Source organism: Symphodus melops, assembly GCF_947650265.1.
Source record: "Symphodus melops genome assembly, chromosome: 1".
NCBI lineage: Eukaryota > Metazoa > Chordata > Actinopteri > Labriformes > Labridae > Symphodus > Symphodus melops.
The window spans coordinates 56,630,278-56,647,777 of record NC_136691.1 but is presented as its reverse complement, the minus strand read 5'-3'; the positions used below and the strand labels follow the sequence as shown (position 1 = coordinate 56,647,777).

Below are 17,500 nucleotides of genomic sequence, written 5' to 3'. Positions count from 1 at the left end.
ACTAGTAGACTGTAGACTGACTAGTAGACTGTAGACTGACTAGCAGACTGTAGACTGACTAGTAGACTATAGACTGACTAGTAGACTGTAGACTGACTAGCAGACTGTAGACTGACTAGTAGACTGTAGACTGACTAGTAGACTGTAGACTGACTAGCAGACTGTAGACTGACTAATAGACTGTAGACTGACTAGTAGACTGTAGACTGACTAGCAGACTGTAGACTGACTAGTAGACTGTAGACTGACTAGCAGACTGTAGACTGACTAGCAGACTGTAGACCGACTAATAGACTGTAGACTGACAGCAGACTGTAGACTGACTAGCAGACTGTAGACCTGACTAGTAGACTGTAGACTGACTAATAGACTGTAGACTGACAAGCAGACTGTAGACTGACTAGCAGACTGTAGACTGACTAGTAGACTGTAGACCGACTAATAGACTGTAGACTGATTAGCAGACTGTAGACTGACTAATAGACTGTAGACTGACTAATAGACTGTAGACTGACTAGTAGACTGTAGACTGACTAATAGACTGTAGACTCACTAGTAGACTGTAGACTGACTAGCAGACTGTAGACTGACTAATAGACTGTAGACTGACTAGTAGACTGTAGACTGACTAGTAGACTGTAGACTGACTAGCAGACTGTAGACTGACTAATAGACTGTAGACTGACTAGTAGACTGTAGACTGACTAGTAGACTGTAGACTGACTAGTAGACTGACTAGTAGACTGTAGACTGACTAGTAGACTGTAGACTGACTAGTAGACTGTAGACTGTAGACTGACTAGTAGACTGCAGACTGACTAGTAGACTGTATACTGACTAGTAGACTGTAGACTGACTAGTAGACTGTAGACTGACTAGTAGACTGACTAGTAGACTGTAGACTGACTAGTAGACTGTAGACTGACTAGTAGACTGACTAGTAGACTGTAGACTGACTAGTAGACTGTAGACTGACTAGTAGACTGACTAATACACTGTAGACTGACTAGTAGACTGTAGACTGACTAATAGACTGTAGACTCACTAGTAGACTGTAGACTGACTAGCAGACTGTAGACTGACTAGTAGGCTGTCGACTGACTAATAGACTGTAGACTGACTAATAGACTGTAGACTGACTAGTAGACTGTAGACTGACTAGTAGACTGACTAGTAGACTGACTAGTAGACTGTAGACTGACTAGCAGACTGTAGACTGACTAGTAGACTGTAGACTGACTAGCAGACTGTAGACTGACTAGCAGACTGTAGACTGACTAATAGACTGTAGACTGACTAATAGACTGTAGACTGACTAATAGACTGTAGACTGACTAGTAGACTGACTAGTAGACTGTAGACTGACTAGTAGACTGTAGACTGACTAGTAGACTGACTAGTAGACTGTAGACTGACTAGTAGACTGTAGACTGACTAGTAGACTGTAGACTGTAGACTGACTAGTAGACTGTAGACTGACTAATAGACTGTAGACTGACTAGTAGACTGACTAGTAGACTGTAGACTGACTAGTAGACTGTAGACTGACTAGTAGACTGTAGACTGACTAGTAGACTGACTAGTAGACTGTAGACTGACTAGTAGACTGTAGACTGACTAGTAGACTGTAGACTGACTAATAGACTGTAGACTGACTAGTAGACTGACTAGTAGACTGACTAGTAGACTGTAGACTGACTAGTAGACTGACTAGTAGACTGTAGACTGACTAGTAGACTGTAGACTGACTAGTAGACTGACTAGTAGACTGTAGACTGACTAGTAGACTGTAGACTGACTAGTAGACTGTAGACTGACTAGTAGACTGACTAGTAGACTGTAGACTGACTAGTAGACTGTAGACTGACTAGTAGATTGACTAATAGACTGTAGACTGACTAGTAGACTGTAGACTGACTAGTAGACTGACTAGTAGACTGTAGACTGACTAGTAGACTGTAGACTGACTAGTAGACTGACTAATAGACTGTAGACTGACTAGTAGACTGTAGACTGACTAGTAGACTGTAGACTGACTAGTAGACTGACTAGTAGACTGTAGACTGACTAGTAGACTGTAGACTGACTAGTAGACTGACTAGTAGACTGTAGACTGACTAGTAGACTGTAGACTGACTAGTAGACTGACTAGTAGACTGTAGACTGACTAGTAGACTGTAGACTGACTAGTAGACTGTAGACTGACTAGTAGACTGTAGACTGACTAGTAGACTGACTAGTAGACTGTAGACTGACTAGTAGACTGTAGACTGACTAGTAGACTGTAGACTGACTAGTAGACTGACTAGTAGACTGTAGACTGACTAGTAGACTGTAGACTGACTAGTAGACTGTAGACTGACTAGTAGACTGTAGACTGACTAGTAGACTGACTAATAGACTGTAGACTGACTAGTAGACTGAGCTCTCTCTGTACAAAGTGAACATTAAATATCAATTAGCTCCAAATAAAAAGAGGTAATTTAAGATCAATATGTAGAAGACTGATGAGACCAGATGACTTTACAGTAAATACAGAGCTTCAACCCCAGGCCTCTCTTACAGCTGCTTTACATCAGGGACAATATGGACACCCTGAACCGGTCTCATGTTCTCAACTGGGCCCCACCATGTCTTTATAAAGGACATATGTGAAGACATGCCAGGCTGACAATAGGATCATGTAAACAACCTGCCAGAGCCACCAGGAGTTTATAATAGCTGATCAACAATCAATATTATTGGCAGAAATAGAGGGCCCCAAAATCAACTTCTGCTTCGGGCCCCATGGAGGCTCTGCTGCAAACCGTGTGTGTGTGTGTGTGTGTGTGTGTGTGTGAGAGAGAGTGTGTGTGTATGAGTGTGTGTGTGTGTGTGTGTGTGTGAGAGAGAGAGAGAGTGTGAGTGTGTGTGTGTGTGAGTGTGTGTGTGTGTGTCTGTGAGTGTGAGTGTGTGTATGTGTGTGTGTGTGAGTGTGTGTGTGTGTGTGTGTGTGTGTGTGTTGAGTGTGTTCAGGAGTGTGTGTGTGTGTGTGTGTGTGTGTTTAATCATAATTGTTGATTTATAGAAATAATGAAACATAAAAAACTCTTAATGTTCATTTGAGAACCAAATGTTCCTCTATGAAACCAAAGATAATTGTTGGCTGTGTATTATCTCAACAGTCTGATCAGAGAGGAAGCTCACTTTATCATCTCACTCTCTACACAGCTCTCTGATTGGCTGATGGATCATAGAGGAAGACAGCAGCTCTCTGATTGGCTGATTGATCATAAAGGAAGAGAGCAGCTCTCTGATTGGCTGATTGATCACACAGGAAGAGAGCAGCTCTCTGATTGGCTGATTGATCATAGAGGAAGAGAGCAGCTCTCTGATTGGCTGATTGATCACACAGGAAGAGAGCAGCTCTCTGATTGGCTGATTGATCATAGAGGAAGAGAGCAGCTCTCTGATTGGTCCTTTAAAGGCTCTGTGTGTGATGGTGTGAATCAGTGAAGACTGTAAATAAACTCACACACTGGAGGAGACGGGAACTTCTCTTGTCCTCGTAGAGCACAGGAATAACTGTCTGTATGAAGAATCTGATTGGATGAATAAACATCTGATGTTTCATGTTTGATTTCTTCTCCATTCTTGAACCAGGTGAAGGAGGTATCACGAGGACATGTGTTCTCACACCTAAAGATGAGTCCAGTCTCATCTTCTCTTCTCACCTCCACCTTGAGATCTGAACATGAGGAGAAATATCAGCACACAAACATGCAGAAATAAATACATGTATATACAGCATGTTAGAAACTGAGCTCAGAGAATAAAGTCTGAAATATTACCTGTGACGAACAGGTAGACCCAACGTCTCTCTGAATATCTGTTCATGTTTCTCTTCATCCTGAACCTGTATCTACCCCTGTCTGTCTCTGTCACGTCTGTGATGGTCAGAGTACATTTGTTCCTCACACAGGTACTCTGCACACGGCCTGAATACCAGGGGTCTTCTGTAACATCTACATCATATTCAGGATATTTAGTAGACCAAAATGTTTCCTGAGCTTTAACTTCCTGGTTTATTCCCGCTTGGATTATGATGGTGCAGCTCATCTTCACAGTCGATCCTTTATTGGCACAGATCCAATCAGGAGGAGAGCATGTCACTCCCAAGACCTCCTGACCCTGAACCACTGCAACACAGAGCACATCAGGAACAACCATCAACATTCAGAACTTTAAGAGGAAAAAACCTCAACATATCTGGATGTCTAAAAATCCTCTGATCCTGATTCTATCAGACTGTAATCACTTTAAAGACTTAACAATATATAAAGACTTTTTTAAATGGGTGTGTATGCATCTAAAATGTTATTTTTTATCAAAACACAAAACGTGTTGGTCTCTCCAGAATAAGAAGCTCTCGTTGCTGCCGTCATGTTTGTTTTGCGTGGACGTCACTTGGCTGAGTCTGCACCTGTGCAGGTGTTGGCAGCTGTCAGAAACCAGGGGAAGCAGTATACATGCCACAGGATCACCTTTTCTTTCACAGTTCTCCAGGTAGCAAAATCGGGTTTCTCAAAACCAGGATGAGGGCGTATCCAAGTTTCTGAAATCAGGATCTGATTTACACGCACAAATACAAAAGCAGGAAACTCAAGTCCATGTAAACACACTGAGTGTTTGTCGTGTTACTGAGAGTAACAGGGATCCTGAAACACAAAGAGCAGAACAAAGCGCTTTGTGACGGTCTCTGCCTCAGGCTGGATGGACTCCGGATTTTAAATCAAGTCCAGTCTAGACCACCACGGATCCACTATGAATCCAGGTCATTACTGAGATTAGAAGGGAAACGTCTCTTTCTAAAAGAACTAATAACTTCAATTCTTTTGTAGTTTGATTTTTATCCCCCGGTTACAGACGAAACCTTCCCCATGTTACGCTTCCATCGCTGCAACACCTGTTCACCTGATAACTGCTCTCATATCTGGCAAACCCAGGGGCGTCCAAAACGGCCTTCAAAGCCCCGCCTACCTTCTCTGGTCCAATCAGATCCAGAGCATTCAGGAGCAGAATCTAAAGTTAGAAGGAGGACATACTGGCTGCTGCATTGTTGTCAGAGAAGCTTCAACACAGCAGGTTTCCTTCATGATCACACAGGAAGAGAGCAGCTCTCTGATTGGCTGATTGATCATAGAGGAAGAGAGCAGCTCTCTGATTGGCTGATTGATCATAGAGGAAGAGAGCAGCTCTCTGATTGGCTGATTGATCACAGAGGAAGAGAGCAGCTCTCTGATTGGCTGATTGATCATAGAGGAAGAGAGCAGCTCTCTGATTGGCTGATTGATCATAGAGGAAGAGAGCAGCTCTCTGATTGGCTGATTGATCACAGAGGAAGAGAGCAGCTCTCTGATTGGCTGATTGATCACACAGGAAGAGAGCAGCTCTCTGATTGGCTGATTGATCATAGAGGAAGAGAGCAGCTCTCTGATTGGTCCTTTAAAGGCTCTGTGTGATGGTGTGAATCAGTGAAGACTGTAAATAAACTCACACACTGGAGGAGACGGGAACTTCTCTTGTCCTCGTACAGCACAGGAATAACTGTCTGTATGAAGAATCTGATTGGATGAATAATCAGGTGATGTTTCATTTTTGATTTCTTCTCCATTCTTGAACCAGATGAAGGAGGTATCACGAGGACATCTGGCGTCACACCTAAAGCTGAGTCCAGTCTCATCTCGTCTTCTCACCTTCACCTTGAGATCTGAACATGAGGAGAAATATCAGCACACAAACATGCAGAAATAAATACATGTATATACAGCATGTTAGAAACTGAGCTCAGAGAATAAAGTCTGAAATATTACCTCTGACTCCCAGGAAGACCCGACCTCTCTCTGAATATCTGCTCGTGTTTCTCTTCATCCTGAGCCTGTAGAAGCCGTCGTCTGTCTCTGTCACATCTGTGATGGTCAGAGTACAGTTGTTCCTCACACAGGTACTCTGCACACGGCCTGAATACTGGGAGTCTTCTGTAACATTTACATCATATTCAGGATGTTTAGTAGACCAAAATGTGTCCTGAGCTTTAACTTCCTGGTTTATTCCCTCTGGGATTATGATGGTGCAGCTCATCTCCACAGTCGATCCTTTATTGGCACAGATCGGACGAGAGCACGTCCCTCCAAAGACCTCCTGACCCTGAACCGCTGCAACACAGAGCACATCAGGAACAACCATCAACATTCAGAACTTTAAGAGGAAAAAACCTCAACATATCTGGATGTGTAAAAATCCTCTGATCATGATTCTATCAGACTGTAATCACTTTAAAGACTCAAAAATATATAAAGACTTTTTTAAATGGCTGTTTATGCATCTAAAATGTTATTTTTTATCAAAACACAAAACGTGTTCGTCTCTCCAGAATAAGATGCTGTCGTTGCTGCTGCCATGTTTGTTTTGCGTGGACGTCACTTGGCTGAGTCTGCACCTGTGCAGGTGTTGGCAGCTGTCAGAAACCAGGGGAAGCAGTATACATGCCACACGATCACCTTTTCTTTCACAGTTCTCCAGGTAGCAAAATCGGGTTTCTCAAAACCAGGATGAGGGCGTATCCAAGTTTCTGAAATCAGGATCTGATTTACACGCACAAATACAAAAGCAGGAAACTCAAGTCCATGTAAACACACTGAGTGTTTGTCGTGTTACTGAGAGTAACAGGGATCCTGAAACACAAAGAGCAGAACAAAGCGCTTTGTGACGCTCTCTGCCTCAGGCTGGATGGACTCCGGATTTTAAATCAAGTCCAGTCTAGACCACCACGGATCCACTATGAATCCAGGTCATTACTGAGATTAGAAGGGAAACGTCTCTTTCTAAAAGAACTAATAACTTCAATTCTTTTGTAGTTCGATTTTTATCCCCCGGTTACAGACGAAACCTTCCCCATGTTACGCTTCCATCGCTGCAACACCTGTTCACCTGATAACTGCTCTCATATCTGGCAAACCCAGGGGCGTCCAAAACGGCCTTCAAAGCCCCGCCTACCTTCTCTGGTCCAATCAGATCCAGAGCATTCAGGAGCAGAATCTAAAGTTAGAAGGAGGACATACTGGCTGCTGCATTGTTGTCAGAGAAGCTTCAACACAGCAGGTTTCCTTCATGATCACACAGGAAGAGAGCAGCTCTCTGATTGGCTGATTGATCATAGAGGAAGAGAGCAGCTCTCTGATTGGTCCTTTAAAGGCTCTGTGTGTGATGGTGTGAATCAGTGAAGACTGTAAATAAACTCACACACTGGAGGAGACGGGAACTTCTCTTGTCCTCGTACAGCACAGGAATAACTGTCTGTATGAAGAATCTGATTGGATGAATAATCAAGTGATGTTTCATGTTTGATTTCTTCTCCATTCTTGAACCAGATGAAGGAGGCATCACCATAACATGTGTTCAGACACCTAAAGATGAGTCCAGTCTCATCTTCTCTTCTCCCCTCCACCTTGAGATCTGAACATGAGGAGAAATATCAGCACACTAACATGCAGAAATAAATACATGTATATACAGCATGTTAGAAACTGAGCTCAGAGAATAAAGTCTGAAATATTACCTGTGACTCTCAGGTAGACCCCACCTTCCTCTGAATATCTGCTCATGTTTCTCTTCATCCTGAGCATGTATACACCCCAGTCTGTGTGTGTCACGTTTGTGATGGTCAGAGTACAGTTGTTCCTCACACAGGTACTCTGCACACGGCCTGAATACTGGGAGTCTTCTGTAACATCTTCATCATATTCAGGACCTTTAGACCAAAATGTTTCCTGAGCTTTAACTTCCTGGTTTATTCCCTCTGGGATTATGATGGTGCAGTTCATCTCCACAGTCGATCCTTTCGCGGCACAGATCTCCTCAGGAGAGCACGTCACTCCAAAGACCTCCTGACCCTGAACCGCTGCAACACAGAGCACATCAGGAACAACCATCAACATTCAGAACTTTAAGAGGAAAAAACCTCAACATATCTGGATGTCTAAAAATCCTCTGATCCTGATTCTATCAGACTGTAATCACTTTAAAGACTCAACAATATATAAAGACTTTTTTAAATGGGTGTGTATGTGACTTCCTGTGCTTCTGCAGCCAGCCTCTAGTGGACACTGGAGGAACTGCAGAAACAATCAGGAGATAGAAACTGTTTCAGAGCAGATCTGTGAACAAAGTCTGCTTTAGAACAAATCCTGCAGGAGTAAAGTCTGAGAACATGCATGAATAATAAAACACACTTTCATCTGTTCTTTGGTTTATGTCAAGAAAAGAGGCGATCCAAACTGTGGCGTCTCTCAGTGCTTTAAGTTTGTACCAGCTTCACCTACAGGTACATGTTTCTTTTTGCATAGATTTACTATATATTTAGTCTGTTGTTTGACTTGCACATCGCTCTGTATATATACATATACTTACTGTTATTTCCTGTTACTACACATCTGTTCATTACTGTTTATATTTCTGTTTACATCTTTAGTCCAATCACAGTCAACTTATACCTCCACTCTTCTTTCATATATTTCACTTTGTAATTTAACATTTTGTATTTAAATGTTGACACTTTACTTGTTGCAGACACTTTTGTTTTCTTGGTCTCATTTTAGCATCACTGCACTGTCGTTCATTTACTGCTCTGTTTGCCCCCCGACGAACAAATAAAGTTTGTTGAATTGAATTGAGGTCCAAATAAAGTCACCTGAAGCTGATCCACTTTTCACACAGGTGAGCTTCAGTGTGCATGAATCCCTCCCACACTTCCTCTTTTTAGTCCCAAAGTGAGTGAAAGTGTGGATGTGAAGTACCTGACACAGAGAGGAGGACGAGGACGATGAAGAGACCGGCTGCTCGGATCAAACTCATGGCTGCTCCTCTCCTCTCTCGCTGGGACTTTATGGACGATCAAACATGTTAGCAGGTGGAAGAAGAAGAAGAAGAAGACAGCAGCACTCAAACATTAGCAGACATGTTGAGGAAGGACTCTACTTACATGTGAAGAAGAGGATGGTCTGAAAGAAGAGTGTCCTCTGCAGGCAGTGAGCCCAGCACACAGATCACACTGTTTTTAATGACGACACTTCCTGCCTCTTTACGTGATCAACATATTAGATAAGACAAAGAGCAGGAAGAAGCTCACAGAGACCACAAGCTTTTCTTACGCAACATGAACACTGAACAAGCTGCTGATGGTCCCAGTGTCAGAGCTCGAGGGGGGGGGATGGGGGGCTAGCAATGACATGCTACATGTCATTGCTAACGTGAACTCCTAACTGAGGGTTAAGGGTTAAAGGTTAAGGGGTAGGGTGAAGGGTTAGGGTTGGGGTTTGGGATCGGGTTAGCCGATCCAGTGCGCTGGCCATCACAGCGCTCCAGAGAGATCATGCCCTACCTCTCATTGTGGATGTCTCATGCCCAGCCCCATGATCCAGAGGCGTTCAGACCTCCGCCACTGGGCCACGCTCCATCTGGGGTTGGCCTCGAGAACAGAGACTTGGACAGAGTCCCACCCGTGGAGGACATAGTGTCCCACCACCAGCCTCTGAGTCTCCTTTTTCCTTAAAATATTGTGTCTGTGCTGAGTGAACCTCACCAGGATTGTTTTTCCTGTCTCCCCCACATACTTTGCCCCACAGGTGGCACAGGTGATCAGGTAAACACAATTCCTGGTGAGAGGGCTTCCCCGCAGCTGACACTGAAAAATTGTTTTTGTCTGTGTGTTTTGCAGCCATGTTTGGTGCTTAAAAAATTGTCTGTTGAACTCTGGGTGCAGAGTTCAACAGAGACGGCAGTTTTGCCTTCAGTAAATGGGACTGGAGGTTCCTATTTTTCCTATAGGCTGCAATAATCCTCCTCTCCTGCAGCACATTTGTGCCTGCCATAAAGGAGGTGAAATGACTCTTAATTACTCCAACAAGTCTCACAGTTGACGGGGAAAATGTAGTGACAAAGGGGAGGATTGGAGAGGTCTGTGTTGGCCTTTTCTCCAGAAAGGTCTTTAGACTCTTCCTTAAAAAGGAGCGAGAGTACCCTCTAGTGGCCAGAGCTGAGAACAGCGTTTTCGTGGCCTGTAGAAAATCCCCTCTGTCACTACAGATCCTGTGAAATCTCAGGAGCTGAGATTTCACCAGCTCAGCAAAGGTGTGTTTGGGATGGTGGCTGGTTTTAAAGAGCAGAGCGTGAGTGTCTGTCTCCTTAAAAAACACCCTCACATCCAGTCTGCCTGTTTCACTGAACCCCGCTCCTTTGTAGGTGGTGGTGTCCAGGAAGTCGACAGAGGTGTAGCTGGTGGTGGATTTTAGTGTGATGGACTTGTTGTGAGTGTTCAGGGTCTGTAAAAAAGATTTGAAATCCTCCTCCAAGTGGGACCAGACACCCCAGATATCATCAAGATACCTGAAGTAATGGAGGGTTAGGGTAAGGGTAAGGGTAAGGGTTTGGGGTAGGGGTAGGGGTAGGGTTAGGTTAGAAAAAAATATATAATATAAAAGGGTCACGTCTCAGTTTAGTAGCGACTAGTTCACTCCTCAAATTATTGTTTTTACGGAAAGCTGAGATGACTTTATTCTCCCCAAGCAGAGGATGAGTGGACATTGTATTAATGAAGTTGTTTTTGAGCTCTGGAGATTTAAATATTGACTGGAGAAGGTTGACACTAGTGGGATGACTTTTTTATTTGTGATAGTCACTCCCACCTCTGTGTTTTGTGGGTCTCTAATGGGGGAGGGAGGTAAAGACCTGAGCGTCTCGCTCTTAACTGACCTCAAATATCGCCACGAGTACCCCCTCTGGTAGAGACTCCTAAACAACAGGCCAATGGCCTCCTGAAAGTCCTCAGGCCTCGAGCTGATTCTGTGGAACCGAATGATTTGTGATTTTACAATCCCTTTGAATGTGTGTTTTGGGTGGTAACTTGTTTTATGGAGAAGTGCGTGCGTGTCTGTTGGTTTAAAGTAAATCTTGGTTTGAAGTTTCTGTTCTGTGTCACTCATGTGCTTGAAAAAAACTGTGGTGTCCAAAAAGTTGACTGCAGAAGAACTGATTTCATATTTCACATTTATTGAATCATGATGATTGTTGAGAAGTGCAATGAATTCTGAAAAGGTTTCTTTTCCATGGCCCCACACCCCAAAAATGTCATCCAGGAACCTGAGGTAGACCGCCGGTCTCAGGGGACTTTTATCCAAAACAGTCCGCTCCCACTCGCTCATGTAGAGATTTGCATACGAGGGGGCGTATTTATGCCCCATCGCCGTGACCTGTATTTGTAGGTGTTGCTCCCCGTTGAATTGAAAGTCGTTGTATTTCAGACAGATTTCTAGCAGGGTCAGCAGATCCTGGTCTGGTCTGGTCTGGATACTTTTGAAAAATGTCTTTTATAGTGTTGAGGCCTAGAGTTGTATTGATGTTAGTATACAGACTATCTATATCTATGGTAAACAAAAGGCAGTCTGGAGGAAGTGTTATTTGATGGATGATATTTAAAACATGATAAGTGTCCTTTAAATCGTGCCGAGTGGATAAAGGGTTCAAATAGTCGTCAATGTATGCTGAAATATTGTATGTCGGACTCCCACAATCCGAAACTATAGGTCTCCCGGGTGGTACTGTGTGAGGTTTGGTCCAGGATTGTGGGTTCTTGTGAATTATGGGTAGTAGATAGAATATTCTATTGCGAGGGTTGTTGGAGCCAAACAGAAAATCTCTTTGTTTTGCTGTAATATATTTATTTTTGTAGAGAGTTTGAACCACGTCTTTAACTTTGTCTATAGTTGTCTGTTGTAAGTTTGAATCTATACGTTTGTAATGGTTCTTGTTATCTAATTGTCTCTTAGCCTCCAAAATGTTTTGCTGTTTATCCATGATAACTATTTTGCTGCCCTTATCCGCTGGCTTAATCACTATATTTGAGTTGTTGCGTAGTTGTCCGATAGCTGTTTTATGTATTGAGTGAGTGGGATGCGGTCTGACCGGGGTGGGAGTACATTTATTCAGGATGTTTAAATCTCTCATGATCAGGTCCCTCACCCTGTCATCCAGCTCGCCCCACCCTGGCTCCCAGCTGGATGGCAGTGTGAAGGGGACCCTCTCTGAGTGTCTATCTTGGAAGTGGTCCAACAACTTGATGCGTCTGTGATACTGGTAAACGTCCGCATGTAATTCATCCAGATCAAACTTAGAGGGGCGGGGACAGAATGTCAATCCCTTCTCCAGCAGGCACGTCTGGTCCCTGGTGAGATTAAAGGTGGTGGATAAATTAAGTACCATGGAGTCCCTGTTGTCTAAAGCCGGTTGTCTCTGTTGAGGTTTGAAATTCAGAATAAATGTATCTGCAGTTGTGTACACCAGTTCTTCAGGATGGTCTGCGCCGTCTGGGGGGGTCCAGTGAATATTATCTGACGTTGTAATAAACTCTTGGTCGGCAATCGGTTTGAGGTGCGTGAGGCGGCTCTCAATCGTTTGATTTAGCAGTTTTAGGTTTTCCTGTTGGTCACCTGGGAGTTTTGAGGATAAATTTAACATGGGGAAATACACGGTGGCGTTGGGAAAGACGATGCGTGCCCTGGTATGGATTGACCGCAGTTGTTTAAGTGTCGTCTGTTTGTAGTCCTGATCCCTGTTGTTGACACCGAGTGATAGAATTGCAATTTTTACCTGAGAGAAAGTTTTTGGCTGTAGCAGAAGTTGTTTGAAATGGTCTAAAGACGCACCTGGATAAATGTCTATTTGGATATCATCATGTGGAAACGGTTGAATCCGATTGAGGTTTGAGTCACCTCGTATACAAATTGGTTTTTTTTACAGTGTAGTTGCCAGTCAACTAGTTTTCTTCCTGATTTAACGGCGTGATACGTAGGTGTACACATAGTTATATCTACGGATGCTGTTGGTTGTGGCGCTGGTGATGCTACGCTGTCTGGCTGCGGGTCCGAAATTGAAGATGGCTTCCCTGTGGCCGGTTCGGTCTCATTGAAAATAGTGGGGTCAGAGTGGGCTGTTTGTACAGCCTGTGTTTGGGTCATGTGACCGTTGATGGAGTTGCTCATCATGTCACCCACTGAGGCCAGTCCCGGTGCTGGGAAACCATCATTGTGTTTTTCTTGGTGGGTACCCTGAGCTGCAATCCCATATGAGTTATCGTTCTTGTTACTCCGTTGTGAGAGTTCTTGGATACCATCCTCATCTACGACGGAGACGTTGGACACTGCTGTCATACCTGTACGATGAAGAGGACTCGTTATATTTAAGTTCTGTTTAGGCCTGGCTCCTAAATCACTCAATTGGTGGTTGTTATTTAGAGGACTCTCCTCTCTGTTTTTAGGTTCTGGAGTGCTTTGACAGTTGTTTGCTGTTACAGTAATTATTTCAGACTGTTCTGCATTCTCGATGTTGTCCACTGGGGGTCGGTCTTCTATTATTTTTATGGTCGGGTACAGTGAGCGAGAAGTTGATTTTGGGTCATTAATAGGGTCATTTGAGTGGGTCAGGTCTCCCTCCCTCATTGGAGATCCACCTCTCTCGTCGGCCCCCTGGGGCTCAGGCAGAGGGGGAAAGCTTGTATCACTAGTTATATCAGGGACTGAGGGGGAGAGAACAGCTTCCTCCTGGGTGGCAGTATCTATCTGGGGGGACGCCAATCGTATGGTTTCTCCTGCCTGATTGCTGTTTAGGAGGGAGCGTGTAAACTCCAGTGTTGTCTGGGTTAGTCGGGTTTGATATGTCCTGCTGGCCCAGTTGGTGGCCACGTGGAAGGCTGTCTCATGGAAGGCAAGGTCACTATAGGAGAGGATGAGTCCCCCATAGTGTTGTTGCAGTATAGTCAGATTGTTTTTGAGCCATGTGTCCGTGTTTTTATTAAGTTCAATTTGTGTTTCATTAGTTGGAGAAGCTGGTTTAATAAAGGTTGTTAGTTTTTTTACATGCCTGTTCATACCTGCAGGGGGAGTTTGGGAGGTTAGAGCCCTGTCCATTATTTCTTTATGATGAACTGCCTGTAAAAGTTTGAAATAAGCTTTTGCCAGCGTCCTACTCTGTTCTGGGAGAGGAGCAAAGTCCCTGTAGTTGTTGGTCTGCTCCGGGTTGGTTCTAATGGGTCCCGTTCTCCTGACTGCAGGGAGAACCTGTCCCTTCCTATAATTGTGTCTTGCCCTGTATTCCATCTTTGGGTCAAGCTGGGCCGCCTGCACCTGTAGGGAGAGAATGTGTCACCAGTTACAGGCCTCACCTGGGTGGTTGATGTTGAAGTGTCCAGGTGGTAGTGGGTCTTCTGGGTGGCTGGTGTGTTAGCCTGTGAGTTGCTAACCAGACAGCTATGGTAGCTGCAGCCAGTTCGGTGTAGAAAAAAGTTCCCAGGATAGCAGACAGAAGTCCTCTGGTCCGATGAGTTGACTCGTGGTTCACCGGAGCAGTTTCATCCAGCGTGGAGAGATGTGTGTAAGACAGTTATCAATAGGTCAATGAAAACAGTCTTTTTTTCTCTTCTCAGGATGGTGGCTCAGGAGGCCCGGAGGCCCGGCCCAGTGGGGCCTGAAAACTGGTGCTCTCTGTTCAAATTCAATTCTTTCTTTCAACAAAGGTTAAAACAACGTACTTCAAAAGTTTCTGCCCCGAAATCAGGCTGAAAAGTCAACTAAAGAGGTGTCAGGTAAGGCCCAGTGTGGCCCAAAACCCTGACCTTTCACAGCAGCATTATTTTAATATCCTAGTTTGTTGCTCTTATGTACTACTTGACCTTGAAACCTCGACCCTGCCTCACTTTGATTGGTCGGTCTGGGCCGAGTGTGAATCTGGTCAGGAGGACCAATAACTGCCTTTCATAAAGATATGGCTGCTGCCTTGAACTAGAACATCACTATTGGTTATTAGGAGCGGTTAAAGAAATACACAGTTTATTCAGCTTTTATACCTTTTAAAGTTATTGAGTTATTACAGTGTTGAAGTCGTTCCCCTCTATGGTCAGATCATAGGCTGTTAATACTGGAAAGGCCTCTTTCACAGCCGTTACCTGGAGGGGACTCTCCTCGGGTCTCTCACACCCTAGTGGGTCCTAACCACTTTAAAGCAGAGTGTCCCTCCCCAGTCTATGTTTCCCTCTCTGGTATTGGAACAATGGGGACAAAAAGCTTCTGACCATAGTCTTCTGTCCCTTTGGTCCGTCGTGGTCCAACAAGAGGAAAATATAAGATCTAAAAGGAAAAGGGTTTTTGTTGGAAAGTCCTTACAATGGAAGGTTTCCTTTTATTTTATAATAACACAAATGATTAAACACAGAGATTACAAAATAATACAAATCCTACAAAAGAGTGCTATTCTCACAGTGAGTGACTAGAGCTAAATAAAAGAGAATATAAGTCAGCTGATCACAGGTGCAGAACAAGTGTAGAGCAAAAGTCAAGTCCTAAAAAGGAAGACTGACCCAGAGAGAAGCTTGTGCTTCCCTCCTCTATACTCTGGTTGACTCTCAACATCTACGTCATGACAAGTTCAATATACATTTTGTGTTACATCAAAAATAATGTAGCAAAAACAAGACATATATGGTTCTATGTGTGTTTGTCATGCAGCTGCAGGACACTCCCTGATCTCTAACAGGACACTTGTACACACCCCACTATGTGAGCAGTCCAGGACCCCCAATAAGATTTACAGCCTGCACTCACACAAGCGCCAACTATTCTAACACATAATAATATGACACTCCTTACAATGTTATAAGTACACATTATGCATGTAATACACATCAACTTTTTATGATAAGGTTTATAAAAGTTAAAATATGACTTGTGATGAGCTAAATTCAGCCTGAACTCAGCTTGAGGGGAAATTCTCCTGTGAGGGGGTCAAAGGTCAGCCGAGCTTTCAGCTGTTGACCATGAGCAGTCTCCCTCGCTTCAGACCGCTGTGGTGAATCATCTGGGATCTTTCAACAAGCCCACAGCCAATCAGCACGTCCGCTCTGAGCGTGCCTGAGAGGAAGTCCCCACCACAGCACAAAGAAAATCACTCATGAGCTTCTCCTCTCCTCCGACGCTGGAAAAGCTCAACATCCTCATCTCCATCCTTCTGTCCTTAAAGCACCTTTAACACCAGCTGCTCTCTGCTGGCTCAGACAGCACAAACACTCCCCTCACCGCCCACAGGTGGCGCTCTCCTTGGTGTGTCGGCTCTTAAGAAAACAAACAGAACTATGACATATAGAAAGAATATTTCCTCATTGAGTAGGAACAGATAATCTGCTCATCACATGGTCTAAATATATACAGGATTAAAGATTACAAACACTAGATGGCAGTAGCTCTCCACCTTCAAAATATTCTGTGTCAATTCCTTCAGAGGAGGAACTGACTGAACTCAAGTACTGAAGGATTAACAATCAGGTGATTCAGTCACACTGGACTCTCGTCTCCTCTCCCTCTCCTCCTCTCTCCTCCTCTCCTCCTCTCCCCCTCTCGTCCTCGTCTTCTCCTCTCCTCTCCTCTTGTCTCCTCTCCTCCTCTCCTCTCCTCACCTCCTCTCCTCTCCTCGCCTCCTCTCCTCTCCTCGCCTCCTCTCCTCACCTCTCGTCTCCTCACCTTCCTCTCCTCCTCCTTCCTCCTCCTCTCCTCCTCTCCTCTCCTCACCTCCTCTCGACTCTCCCGCGCTCCTCTCCTCTCCTCGCCTCCTCTCCTCTCGTCTCCTCACCTCCTCTCCTCTCCTCTCCTCACCTCCTCTCCTCTCGTCTCCTCACCTCGTCTCCTCTCCTCGCCTCCTCTCCTCACCCTCCTCTCCTCGCTCCCCTCTCCTCCTCTCCTCCTCTCCTCTCCTCCTCTCCTCTCCTCCTCTCCTCTCCTCTCCTTGCCTCCTCCTCCTCCTCTCCTCCTCTCCTCTCCTCTCGCCTCCTCTCCTCCTCTCTCCTCCTCTCCTCGCTTTCTCCTCTCCGCCTCCTCTCCTCTCCTCTCCTCTCCTCTCGTCTCCTCTCGTCTCGTCTCCTCCTCTCGTCTCCTCGTCCTCGTCTCCTCTCCTCTCCTCTCCTCCTCTCCTCTCCTCTCGTCTCCTCTCCTCCTCTCCTCTCGTCTCCTCCTCTCGTCTCCTCTCCTCCTCTCGGTCTCCTCCTCTCGTCTCCTCCTCTCGTCTCCTCCTCTCGTCTCCTCTCCTCCTCTCCTCTCGTCTCCTCCTCTCGTCTCCTCTCCTCCTCTCGTCTCCTCCTCTCTCCTCCTCTCGTCTCCTCCTCTCCTCTCCTCCTCGTCTCCTCTCCTCGTCTCTCCTCCTCTCGTCTCCTCCTCTCTCCTCGTCTCTCCTCCTCTCGTCTCCTCTCCTCCTCGTCTCCTCCTCTCGTCTCCTCCTCTCGTCTCCTCCTCTCCTCTCCTCGTCTCCTCTCCTCGTCTCCTCTCCTCCTCGTCTCCTCTCCTCGTCTCTCCTCCTCTCGTCTCCTCCTCTCCTCCTCTCGTCTCCTCCTCTCCTCTCCTCCTCTCCTCTCCTCCTCTCGTCTCCTCCT

At 45.1% G+C, this 17,500-nt stretch overlaps 2 protein-coding genes across 2 annotated transcripts in view; both read right to left on the bottom strand.

The window, feature by feature from the left end:
* Positions 1 to 4,133, bottom strand: part of LOC306830627 (B-cell receptor CD22-like) — an 8,145-nt gene extending 4,012 nt beyond the window's left edge. The window contains exons 1-2 of the mRNA XM_079354215.1: positions 3,831 to 4,133; positions 3,515 to 3,727 (exon numbers count right to left, since the gene is read on the bottom strand). Of these exons, the coding sequence (XP_079210341.1) occupies positions 3,515 to 3,727; positions 3,831 to 4,098 (481 nt within the window). The 5' untranslated portion in view covers positions 4,099 to 4,133. The remainder of the gene's footprint in view (positions 1 to 3,514; positions 3,728 to 3,830) is intronic.
* A 297-nt stretch (positions 4,134 to 4,430) lies between these two features.
* On the bottom strand, positions 4,431 to 9,187 carry LOC306829543 (uncharacterized protein). The gene is made up of 6 exons (XM_079352622.1): positions 9,020 to 9,187; positions 8,835 to 8,919; positions 7,598 to 7,939; positions 7,282 to 7,494; positions 5,853 to 6,194; positions 4,431 to 5,749 (listed from the first exon to the last, which is right to left on the bottom strand). Exons 2-6 carry the CDS (start codon positions 8,890 to 8,892, stop codon positions 5,511 to 5,513), a joined length of 1,194 nt encoding a protein of 397 aa, XP_079208748.1. The 5' UTR covers positions 8,893 to 8,919; positions 9,020 to 9,187; the 3' UTR covers positions 4,431 to 5,510.
* Between the last annotated feature and the right edge of the window lie 8,313 nt (positions 9,188 to 17,500).

Bases quoted from the DNA above. Each gene is read 5' to 3' on its own strand.
- LOC306829543 (XM_079352622.1), bottom strand. From the start codon at position 8,892: ATGAGTTTGATCCGAGCAGCCGGTCTCTTCATCGTCCTCGTCCTCCTC. The intron at 7,940-8,834 runs GTACTTCACATC...TCTGTGTTGCAG, and splicing joins CGTCCTCCTCTCTGTGTCAG to CGGTTCAGGGTCAGGAGGTC. The intron at 5,750-5,852 runs GTAATATTTCAG...CCTCATGTTCAG, and splicing joins GGTCTTCCTGGGAGTCAGAG to ATCTCAAGGTGAAGGTGAGA.